A 12,094-nucleotide genomic window follows, 5' to 3' on the forward strand; every position below is an offset into this window, starting at 1 on the left:
GTCGGTCGAGTCGGTATTATCAATGATAACTGTATTTTACTGTTAGAGAATAAATAACAAGTATTCACAATCAAGGAGTCCATAGCTCCGAACTCACGGCGTTAAAGGAACGGCCTCAAAATACTACGTTACGTATAAGTGAACAGCTTCAATCTAAACAGGAAGTGAAAAGTTCCATAAAAACACTGAGAAAAAAATTGCATTTTTTGAATTTCGATAACGGAAAAAAGTTATTATGTCCAGCTAACTATAAAATGATTCCGGAAAGGGCAGATAATGTACAATCGGAGTGGAAAATGTTATTAAAAAATGTTGTTTTTTATGAATATAAAAAAAAAAATCTTGGAAAAATCCAAGAAGTTGAAACTTAACTTACTTTACTTTGCCTCGCCTCGCCTCGCCTTGCCTTGCCACATAAAAACAAATACCAACATAAATTATATTTAAATTTAAGTTAAATCAATTACAATCTAATCACGACCTTCTTGATACTTTATTTTCAGACTTTCATCTACTGTTGAGTGGAACCGAAATGTCCATTAAGCAACTTGTTCACCTCCCAGTTCTACTTGTCCTTTGTCAAGTGTTCTATGGAACGGCTACTCAGCAATGCACGGAAGCTGAATACTCCAAATTTGGCATGAAGCTACAAGGACACATCTTCAAGAAGATCACAGGGGTATCACTTAGTGGTTTGTGCTTGGTGGATTGTTACCAAGACGTAAGATGCCAAAGTTTTAATTACGTCATTTCCCAGTACATGTGTGAATTGAACAACCGAACCAAGGAAGCCAGACCTGAAGATTACGTTCCTGACCCTGACAGATTGTATTTTCGGCGCGACATGAATAGAGGTGAGTTTACATAACGAACGCTAAGTAATGCAGAAAAGCAACGTAAACAAATGATAATGTCTTGGTACTTTTCAGTACCCCTCGGTTCCATTCCTGAACTGCCCGCCGAAACGTGTAAAGAAATCAAGGCGAGTGAAGGAGGACAAGCGGTCAGCGGCAAATACTGGTTTTATTCTATAATACCTGGGGAGACCGTGCTCGCACATTGTGACATGAAAACAGAAGGTATCTTAAATAATGATTATATGAATGAATGTTTCATCTGCTTATGTGATATATTACGTGCTAAATACAAATACATTTCGACGTTCTTTAGGCTAGGAACGAAAATGTTGAAAAAAATACAAGTGAATATTAAAAGAATATGGTATACAGTATAAAGGCAAAAAACTTTAAATTCATTGGTAATGGGTATTTTTGTGTATTTATGTTGTTTTGGTGGAGGACCGCGCTATTGATGTTAATACAGTGGAACCTTGATATAATGAATGGCCAAGGGACTGGTAAAATATGTTCGCCCTAACGTAGTTTCGTTGTATAGGGGTTTGGATTGGTTTTGTTGGATTACGAAGCCACAGCTTTTACCAAGAATTTAAGATTTTGCATTTCGTTTGCAGACGTCGACGAATGCAGTGTTTCTATCTCCGTCTGTGACGTCAATGCTGATTGCAAAAATACCCGTGGATCTTATCGGTGTTACTGTAAAGCTGGATTTACCGGTGATGGGAAAACGTGTGCCGGTAAGAGAATAGTACCTGTATGATAATAATGAAATTTGTATACGGCATCGTACATTAAACGACTCGCCTGTGGAGTTGAATTTGATCAAGCAAAATATCTGAAGAATATAGAGTCCCGTGTATCTTTGCTAAAAATGTACAGTTTCTGCATTGTAATTGGATTATATCACTTCAATTCATTTTAAAACAGGGGAGAGAAGTTAAATTGACAGTGCAGAGAAATAAAATGTCCAGTGCAAAATCGATGAAAATCAAAGCGATTGACAGTTACATCAGCTTCATTCAAAATGCGTAACGGACAAGCAAAATAACAGACAAAAGTGAAACAAAATTCGAACTATTGAAATTAAAAAAATCCTAACCTTAAAACCAGTACTGAGCTACTATGGTGTGAGCAAGCCTGTAGACTAGTAGATGCATCCCAATCGGGACGTGGAGCTGCATTGATTGCTTCGAGATAATCAGCCTGTGGCATATGCATAAAAAACCCTGACCAATTTTCAAAAAGGGTGTGCGCAAATTGAGAAAGAAACACTGGTAGTAGTATTTCTATGCGAACGTTATTTATTTAGCAAAGAAAAGAAGTAGAATCCGATCATAAGCCACTAGCTAGAAGAAATATTCGCCAAACCAATTGCCAAAGCACCACCCAGGATTCAACGCCTACTGCTTCGATTGCAGAACTACCACCTAAGAGTGAAGTACCTTCCAGAAAAAGTAATGTTCATCACGGATGCACTTTCCAAGGCCATCTGGATTTCACTTACCCTTATTAAGGGATCCCTGATGCTGAAACTGAAATGCAAGTAAATCCCCCGGTAGCCAACCTCCCAATTTCAGAGAAAAAGTTGAAAGGATTTCACGAAGCAACAAAAGCAGATCTTCAGACAGTTGCACAGCTGACAAAACAAGTGTGACTTGACTTACTTGACTTAAACCCTTGATTTCCCATTGGAACTCAAGGGTCCTTGGCCAAGTCTCCCAGTTGGTTCCAACTCATCCCAGTCTGTTGTACTTCAGCCTCAGTTGATCTTTTCCACGCTGTTTTACGCCTTACTCGGTTCCTTTTACCCTAAGGTGTCCATCGAACGGCATGCCTGGCGACATTGGCAAAGGGCTTCCTCAGCGTATGGCCTAGCCAGCGTCATTTTCTTTTCCTGACTTGCAGGTGGAGATGTTGTTGTTCTGCTCTCTTCCAGAGATCTTCATTCCTGACTTTGTCCTGCCATTGAACTCGGAGGATATGCCGGAGACAGCGGTTGGCGGTTGGAAGCTCTGGTGACACGCCAGGTTTCACAGGCATACAGAGGAACACTTGTCACATTGGTATTGAAGATTCTAAGCTTGGTCTTCACTGAGATTGCACGTGGCCTCCAAATTGGTCTTAGGATATGGAATGCAGTAGTGGCCTTCCCGATCCTTGCTAGGATGTCCTGGTCTGTTCCACCCTCACTAGAGACAATGCTGCCAAGATAGGTGAAATTTTCGATGTCTTGGATTTCGTCTCCTCCGATGTTTAAGTTGGAGTTATTTCCCTGGTTTACTCCCCAGCTCTTCGTTTTGGATGTTAATCTTTAAGCCAATCATTGCAGCTGTTTCTCTCATGCTTTCGAGCTTCTGTGTCGTGTTGTTGTGGTTTTGGGACAATAGTGCCACGTCGTCTGCAAAATCGATGTCTTCAAGGTGTTTCGACAGTGACTATTGGATTCCTCTTGCTTGATCTTTTGTTGTTTCCTTCATGATCCAGTCTATAACTAACAGAATTATATAAGACGGAGATAGTAGACACGCTTGTCGTACACTAGACAGTACTGTGAACGGTTCTGTTAGTGTGTTTCCATGGATAACTGGGCATGTTGATGGTCCATAGGCCAGTCTGATCATCCGAATGATCTTCCCCGGGATTCCATAGTGCTGGAGCAGTTTGCAGAGGGTCATCCAATGTATACTATCGAATACCTTTTTGTAGTCAATGAAAACTACATACAGTGATGTTATCCACTCGAGAGATTGCTCAAGTTTCATCCGAAGCGTAGCAATCTGATCGGTGCGCGAGCGCTCCTGACGAATGCCGGCTTGTTCATCACGAAGTATTGCCTCCACTTCTTCTTTCATCCTCTCTAAGAGCACTCTACTAAAAACGTTGCCAGAAATTGATAATAACGTGATGCCTCTCCAGTTTGCACACTCTCCCTTTTCTTAGGTAGTTTCTCCAGATCTCCACATTTCCAATCTTCAGGCATTTGTTCTGTATTCCAGATCTTCTCAAACAGCTTGTGTAGGGATATGCCGTCCGGGCCGGGGCTTTGTCAAAAGCTTTCTATCCTTGCTGTGCACCTGATGGTTGGAGTTGCTTCGCTTCCCAGATACGATAAACATCCTCCATGTCCTCTTTAACTGCAGCATCTTCTGCCTCTTGTGCTAGCCCTTCTATGAAGTTTCTCTTGTCCTTTCTGGCACTTTTCTTGACTGCTTTGTTGACCTCTGTATACTCGGCTTGCCTCTGCGCCTTCGCTGCTCTGGTTTTAACGATGTTTGGTGCTGTTTTCTTTTCCCTTCTTTCTACATTCTTTGCCAGAGTTCCAACTGAGAGCCCTTCTCTGTGTTTGGAAGATCTTTTTTTCCAAGAAAACGTCACAAGCTTTCTTCCAAGCTGTGCTTAATTCCTCCCAGATCTCCTCAGCTGACTCAGCTTCCTCCCTTAGGTGCTCAGTGCCTGAAGTCTATTTGAGAGTTCGAGTTTGAACTTATCTCTGGTAGCTGCATCCTTCAAGAGTGTGGTGTTATAGCGATGGCTTGGTTTGGGAGTTGACTTGAAAAGCCTCTTGAGTTTCAGTTTCGGGCGACCGACCACCAGCTGGTGGCCTTATGCAGCATCAGCACTCCTTCTCACATGCGTATCTTGCAGTGATCTTCTGAACCTTTTAAAGATAGTAATGTGGTCAATTTGGTTCTCTGTGTGATGATCTGGGGAAATCCAAGTCGCTTTATGAATCCGCTTGTGACGGAAAAGGCAACCTCCAATCACGATGTTATTAAATGTTCAGAAATCCGCAAGAAGCTCGCCGTTTTCATTTATCTGGCCCAGCTCTTCTCTTCCCATTACATGCCCTCTACCGACGTTGTCACTTCCACTATTCGCATTGAAATCTCCCATGACGATTCTTTTCTTTTTTTTTCTTTGATTCCTCTTGGTTCATTGCTCGAAGGGCGCCTGTAGTTGTTCATAAAAATCGGTTTTGAGGTCACCGTCTGCATCGTTTGTGGGTGCATAACACTGATAATAATCTGCACATTCATTGTTCTGCTGCGGAATCTTGCTAGGACGATCCTTGATGACACTGGTGTCCATTCGATGAGAGATACTGTTGCTTCAGCATCAGTCCCACTCCTTCCGTATGAGGTGAATTGTCCTCCTCATCACCGGAATACAGTAGAGTTTCTACTGTGCTTAGGCGACTGTTTCCATCTTGTTTTGCACAGACCGAGAACTGTGATGTTGTATCGTCTCATCTCTGCGGAAACTTGCGCTGTCTCCCCAGTTTTGAACAGGATCCGAATTTTCCATGTTGAGAGAAGATTTTGCACTGTAGCTTCCATTTGGCTTTCACTACAGTGCGTCATACGCAGTCTCTGTGGGCTGCCTTCCTGTATCAGAACATGGGTTGCAGAATTTAATGTCGTTGACGTTTCTGTAGGGGTTACAGTTTTTACGGGGTGGGGTTGCTGGCGCCACGCCCAACCCTCCTCCTTTACCCGGGCTTGGGACCGGCAGGGAACTGGTTGTGAGCCAATTCCCAGGCGGAGTTGGCAAAACAAAGATGGCCCGACAAAAAAAAGTACCTGCTGATGTTTATCAAAGTCTACAAGACCTCAGCTTCTACGTTCGCAATTTGAATGATCAATGCAACTAAACGGATCCAGTGTTTCTGTGACCAGGAGTATATTAAGCCCAATTATTGCGAAGTCGGCAAACAACTTTTTTTGCGCGACCGTTAAATTAGGGCTGGTTTAAACTGATCAGATGTAAATTTCCTTCAAGTTGTAACTAAACGCTTTATTGATTTTGTGATTGTTGTTTGATTGAAGGAAGTTTAGCGCGGACAAGAATGTCTTTGAGAGATTTTTCCTTCTTATACGATACAATCGGTTGCTGGTTAAAGATTTGTTTGAGTTTAGGCTGTTGTTGAATAATTTGCCAGTGTTTCATAAGAATCTTTTTTAAGATTCGGTGCGGCCGGGTTGTAAGTCGCAACAAACGGTAGAATCTCTTTAGTTTGTTTTGTTTTGTTTCGACACGCCTTTTTCCTGTCGGTGAACTGTGTTTCGATCAAGATTTTATGAACGAGTGTTAAAGGGTAGCCTCTTTCGCAGAGTCTTTGTTCGAAGTCTCGTTTGCTTGTTTCAAAGTTTTCTTTGACTGAGTTTGTTCTCAAAAGACGCAAAGCTTCTTCTTTGATAAAACCCTTTTTAGAGTTGAAAGGGTGGCAAGATGAAAAGTCCGTATATCGAAACGTTTCAGTGGGCTTAAAATGTTTTTTTAAGTCAAGGATTTTGAGAGTTGTGAGTCGAGGTCCTTTAAAAACCTCGGTGTCAAGGAAAACCCCGCGCGCGGATGACATTTCGCAAGTGAATTTAATTGCAGGGTGGAAGGAGTTTGCGAAGTTAACGAAATCGGTAACTTCTTTCATGGGAATCTTCCACAGAGAAAATATGTCATCAATAAATCGTTTCCAGACAAAAGTTTGAATAGGGCTAGCCTGAAGGAGTCCCTTTTCAAGATCTGCCATAAAAATGACAGAAAAAGCGACCGCCATCTTAGTTCCCATAGCAACGCCGTGAGTTTGTATGAAATGTCTTTCGTTGAATTTGAAAGAATTTTCTTCGAGTATGAGCCGCATGAGTTCCCGCAAGTCATTTGTGGGAATCGGTAGGTTGTGCTCATAGTGTTTTTCATAGTAACGGCAAATAACTTCGATTCCTTCTGATTGAGGAATGTTAGTATAAAGAGAACTTACGTCGAGTGTGGCTAGAATGACATCGTCTGGAATGTGCGTGTTTTCAATGAAATTGATAAAATCGGTAGCGTCTTTTAAATATGACTCTTGTTTCACGGCGATGGGTTGTAAAAGTGAGTCAACAAAACTTGAAATGCGCTCTGTGGGACCGCTACTACCAGTGACAATTGGTCTGCCGACTGGAATTTTCTTGTGTATTTTAGTCAGCGTGTAAAATTCTGGTATGCGTGGTTGTTTGAGACCGATTGTCAACCATTTGTGAGTCATTCGATCGATGTTGCCTGAACGAAATAGTTTGTTTACTATGTCGTTTACTTTTTTGGCGGTTTCAAGCACAATAGGAGATGTTAGGGGCTTGTAAAAGTTATCATCAGATAATTGTTTTAAGCCTTCTTCTATTTTTTGTGCCGTGTCTATAATGACTGTTGTCGTTCCTTTATCAGCTCGTTTGAGGTTGATTTCGCTGTTGCGTTTAAGTGAGAAAATAGCTTTTCTTTCGTTCGCTGATATATTATCGTTTTGAGAGCGGAAAAGAAGTCAATGAAGCTGATGGAATTCTCTTCAAAAGTTGCAAGATGATTTTTCCAAAACGATTAAGACCCGAAATGCTTAAAAGAAATCACGAAAGCATCCAAGAAATTGCGAAGGGCAAGCAAAGAGCCTTCAAGTCCCAAGTACCCACAAGCAAATGGTCAAGTAGAAGAAAAGCCATTGGATCAACCAATTCTGTACTGAAAGTAAGCTTACCACTACACAGTTGCTGATTACACGATTCCCAACAGATGCTACGTCCCAACTCTTAGCTCGACAGAAATCACATAAGCTGTACTTTGACAGAGGAAAAAAGTCACTACTTCCTATCAGAAGAAGTAAAAGGTTTGAATGAAAACAAAGCATGTCTTGAAACCTGCCACAGTTCCAAAACTTGCTCAATACCCTGGATCAGAAATTGTGACCACCAATGGAATTCTCAACAGATGAAACACAAAGGACATCATCAAGACTTCAAAAGTGAACGACATCGTAAGGAGTCCAAAATGTGAAAGAGCCGTCATCAAGACCCTTGAAGTAGTTAGAACAAGATCTGGTCGTACTATCCGAGTACCAAGAGAAGATGATTTTGAACATTACAAGTTGTTTAAGAACTATTAGTTCCTAACATGTTACTATGCTGGGTTGCTGACTTTTTGTTATCAGCTGCAAACATTTGCATTAAAATGATCTTTGACAAAGTTTTGGACAATAAACTGTGGACAATTTCAATATTTTAATTGCATGTTTCTTACTCCTCATACTTGTATTTGCTTAGCGGAAGATGTCACTCGAAGTCACGTGGTCTTTCATTAAACATGACAAAGCCCAGGCAGACGAGTTCTTCTGGGTCAGTCTTGTTGGTTGGTTTTCAGTGTTAAGATTAGTTTTGTTACCAAGGATGAAAGAATTTGCTTGTTGTTTGCAGATGTGGACGAATGCAGTGCTTCTATCCCCGTCTGTGACGTCAACGCTGATTGCAAGAATAACCGTGGATCGTATCAGTGTTCCTGTAAAGCTGGATTTACCGGTGATGGGAAAACGTGCACTGGTGAGAAAATAGTACCTGTATAATAACAATAATGAACTTTGTATACGACATCATGCACACAACGTTACGATCGTGTGGTTTCAATTCAGTTAAGAAATATATTTGAAGACGATAGAGTCCCCTGCATCCTTGCTAATAATATAAAAGCAATAATTTCGGCATTGTGCTTCGATTATAGCAAGTCAATTCATTTCAAAATAGTAGAGAGAATTGAAATTGACAATGCAGAAAAAAAATATTAGTGCAAATCGGTGAAATTAAAAGTGATTGACAGTAACATCAGTTTCCTGCAAAATCCTAAACGGGAATTGAAAAAAACGGACAGAAGTGAAACAAGATTTGAACTTAAAAACGGTATTTTATTAAATAAGCTTAACGACACAAAGTAAAAACGCAAAAGAAAAACTACCAATTATCGAGAAGTATGAAAGACTCGGAACAAAGACAAAAGCAAAGGGAAAAAATAACCTTGAAATGAAGCGGCTGTCAAGATATATGTATTACGTCACCCGTAATCACCAGGTCTTTTACTAAACATGACAACGGCCCAGCCTGAAAAGGTCTTCTGGGCTGTTCTTGCTGAATGGTTTTGTTGAAATTGAATATAAAGTCACGTAGTTTTGTTACTGAGGATTAAAAAAATGAATTCCGTTTGCAGATGTGGACGAATGCAGTGCTTCTATCCCCGTCTGTGACGCCAGCGCTGATTGCAAGAACACCCGTGGATCATATCGGTGTTCCTGTAAAGCAGGATTTACCGGTGATGGAAAAACGTGCGCTGGTGAGAGAATAGTACCTGTATAATGATAATATAATTTGTATATGTACATTAAACGACTCGCCTGTGGGATCGAATTCGATCAAGCAAAATATCTGAGAAGATAGAGTTACCTGCATCTTTGCTAATAATATACAACCAATAATTTCTGCATTGATTGGATAATTCACGTCAATTCATTTCAAAACAGAGGAGAGGAGTGAAATTGGCAGTATAAAAAAATTAACAGCGCAAATAGATGAGATTAAAAGTGATCGAGAGTTATATCAGCTTTATGTCAAATCCAAAATGTACAAGCACAAAAACGGACACAACTTGAAAACGATTTTTTCATGAAAAAGGCTAAAAAACACAAAACAAAAAAGCATAGCAAAAACTACAATTTATCGAGAAGTATCAAAGACGCGAACTAAAAACAGTACCAATAAGGACAAAAGAGAATCTTGAAATTAGGCCTGCCGTGATATCTACATTACATTTGTATTCACGTGGTCTTTCATTCAACATAGCATGATTTCATAAGCGGTAAATTTCAATCACAGTTTGATCTACAAAAATGTTGTTTAAGATGAATGCATTCATGCCTCCCTCAACGCTAAGTCCAGAGGGAAATGGTGCAGACAACTGGCGTAAGTGGAAAAATCAATTTCAACTGTACATGGTAGCTTCAGGATAAATGAAGAAACGCAAGAAGGAACGATTCACTATATGCCTTCATCTCATGGGAGAAGAAGCACTCGAAATGTACGACACATTTTTGTTATCGGCCTATGGAGCAAAAGCTCTGCGTGCTATTGAAAAAATTAAGGACTATTGTAATCCGAGGCGGAATATCACATTCGATGGCACAAATTCTTCATCTGTGTTCAGTAACCGACTGAAAGGGCCGATCATTATGTAACCGAGCTGTGCACCACAGCAAGCACGTGCCAATTTGGCGAGATGCGTGAAAGCTTAATTAGAGATAGTATCGTCTGTGGAATATTCTGCGACACCATGAAAGAGAAGTTATTGCCAGATATGTGCAGAGCGTCGGAGTTTTCAAAACGCCCAACGAAATCGAATATCAGTGAATTGAAAGGTGGAGATTATGCAGATAAGAAAGCTACACCGAGTGGAAACTTCCCGCCCATGAACAGAAAGGAAAAAGATAACCACAGGTAGCCCAAGCTCCTAAAGGAGCCGTCAACATGTAGACTACATATGACATTGCGTAATAACGTTATTATAAGGGTTTGTATGGGAATAATTATAACGATCGTAAAAAATAATTCAAAATAAAGGAAAAAAAAAAACGATAAAATCGACTTACCTATCCTCTTCTATGCAAATCTTGTGTTTCTTTGCCGTTTGTGGGCGTTTTGAAGCGATTCCAGTGGGTTTTAGGTTCGCTGGTTTCCTCTCTCTATATAATTCCTCAAAGTAGGGCACTCGAGTGCCGAAGGCCAGCAGATCGACTGAAGGAGTTCAGCCATAAATTCGCCCCAAAGGCTCCGATCGCCCCAAATTTTCGCCCAGAGCACCGCCGATAGTTGCTTTAACCATTTCTGTGCTTCATCTGATAAATACGCCCGCCAAGGAGCAAATTAAGCTTGCAAATGTCACAAGGCTTTTCTATCGAGAGCCTATCGAGGGTAGCCTCTTTCGCAGAGTCTTTGTTCGAAGTCTCGTTTGCTTGTTTCAAAGTTTTCTTTGACTGAGTTTGTTCTCAAAAGACGCAAAGCTTCTTCTTTGATAAAACCCTTTTTAGAGTTGAAAGGGTGGCAAGATGAAAAGTCCGTATATCGAAACGTTTCAGTGGGCTTAAAATGTTTTTTTAAGTCAAGGATTTTGAGAGTTGTGAGTCGAGGTCCTTTAAAAACCTCGGTGTCAAGGAAAACCCCGCGCGCGGATGACATTTCGCAAGTGAATTTAATTGTAGGGTGGAAGGAGTTTGCGAAGTTAACGAAATCGGTAACTTCTTTCATGGGAATCTTCCACAGAGAAAATATGTCATCAATAAATCGTTTCCAGACAAAAGGTTGAATAGGGCTAGCCTGAAGGAGTCCCTTTTCAAGATCTGCCATAAAAATGACAGAAAAAGCGACCGCCATCTTAGTTCCCATAGCAACGCCGTGAGTTTGTATGAAATGTCTTTCGTTGAATTTGAAAGAATTTTCTTCGAGTATGAGCCGCATGAGTTCCCGCAAGTCATTTGTGGGAATCGGTAGGTTGTGCTCATAGTGTTTTTCATAGTAACGGCAAATAACTTCGATTCCTTCTGATTGAGGAATGTTAGTATAAAGAGAACTTACGTCGAGTGTGGCTAGAATGACATCGTCTGGAATGTGCGTGTTTTCAATGAAATTGATAAAATCGGTAGCGTCTTTTAAATATGACTCTTGTTTCACGGCGATGGGTTGTAAAAGTGAGTCAACAAAACTTGAAATGCGCTCTGTGGGACCGCTACTACCAGTGACAATTGGTCTGCCGACTGGAATTTTCTTGTGTATTTTAGTCAGCGTGTAAAATTCTGGTATGCGTGGTTGTTTGAGACCGATTGTCAACCATTTGTGAGTCATTCGATCGATGTTGCCTGAACGAAATAGTTTGTTTACTATGTCGTTTACTTTTTTGGCGGTTTCAAGCACAATAGGAGATGTTAGGGGCTTGTAAAAGTTATCATCAGATAATTGTTTTAAGCCTTCTTCTATTTTTTGTGCCGTGTCTATAATGACTGTTGTCGTTCCTTTATCAGCTCGTTTGAGGTTGATTTCGCTGTTGCGTTTAAGTGAGAAAATAGCTTTTCTTTCGTTCGCTGATATATTATCGTTTTGAGAGCGGAAAAGAAGTCAATGAAGCTGATGGAATTCTCTTCAAAAGTTGCAAGATGATTTTTCCAAAACGATTAAGACCCGAAATGCTTAAAAGAAATCACGAAAGCATCCAAGAAATTGCGAAGGGCAAGCAAAGAGCCTTCAAGTCCCAAGTACCCACAAGCAAATGGTCAAGTAGAAGAAAAGCCATTGGATCAACCAATTCTGTACTGAAAGTAAGCTTACCACTACACAGTTGCTGATTACACGATTCCCAACAGATGCTACGTCCCAACTCTTAGCTCGACAGAAATCACATAAGCTGTA

At 40.7% G+C, this 12,094-nt stretch overlaps 3 protein-coding genes across 3 annotated transcripts in view; 1 reads left to right on the forward strand and 2 right to left on the reverse strand.

The window, feature by feature from the left end:
* The first annotated feature begins 449 nt into the window (after nucleotides 1–449).
* The window catches only part of LOC144666534 (scavenger receptor cysteine-rich domain-containing protein DMBT1-like), a 44,860-nt gene continuing 33,215 nt past the window's right edge, over nucleotides 450–12,094 (forward strand). Inside the window, exons 1-5 of the mRNA XM_078527955.1 lie at nucleotides 450–854; nucleotides 930–1,079; nucleotides 1,472–1,594; nucleotides 8,072–8,194; nucleotides 8,853–8,975. Of these exons, the coding sequence (XP_078384081.1) occupies nucleotides 533–854; nucleotides 930–1,079; nucleotides 1,472–1,594; nucleotides 8,072–8,194; nucleotides 8,853–8,975 (841 nt within the window). The 5' untranslated portion in view covers nucleotides 450–532. The remainder of the gene's footprint in view (nucleotides 855–929; nucleotides 1,080–1,471; nucleotides 1,595–8,071; nucleotides 8,195–8,852; nucleotides 8,976–12,094) is intronic.
* On the reverse strand, nucleotides 5,770–7,131 carry LOC144666535 (uncharacterized; the record flags this gene model as incomplete). The annotated part of the gene is made up of 1 exon (XM_078527956.1): nucleotides 5,770–7,131. A coding segment is annotated over one exon (1,362 nt), but the record flags the coding sequence as incomplete, so codon positions are not given.
* On the reverse strand, nucleotides 10,598–11,785 carry LOC144666536 (uncharacterized; the record flags this gene model as incomplete). The annotated part of the gene is made up of 1 exon (XM_078527957.1): nucleotides 10,598–11,785. A coding segment is annotated over one exon (1,188 nt), but the record flags the coding sequence as incomplete, so codon positions are not given.

The sequence above is a fragment of the Oculina patagonica genome, chromosome 9 (assembly GCF_052425735.1).
Source record: "Oculina patagonica isolate OP01 chromosome 9, crgOcupat, whole genome shotgun sequence".
In the NCBI taxonomy this organism is placed as follows: Eukaryota; Metazoa; Cnidaria; class Anthozoa; order Scleractinia; family Oculinidae; genus Oculina; species Oculina patagonica.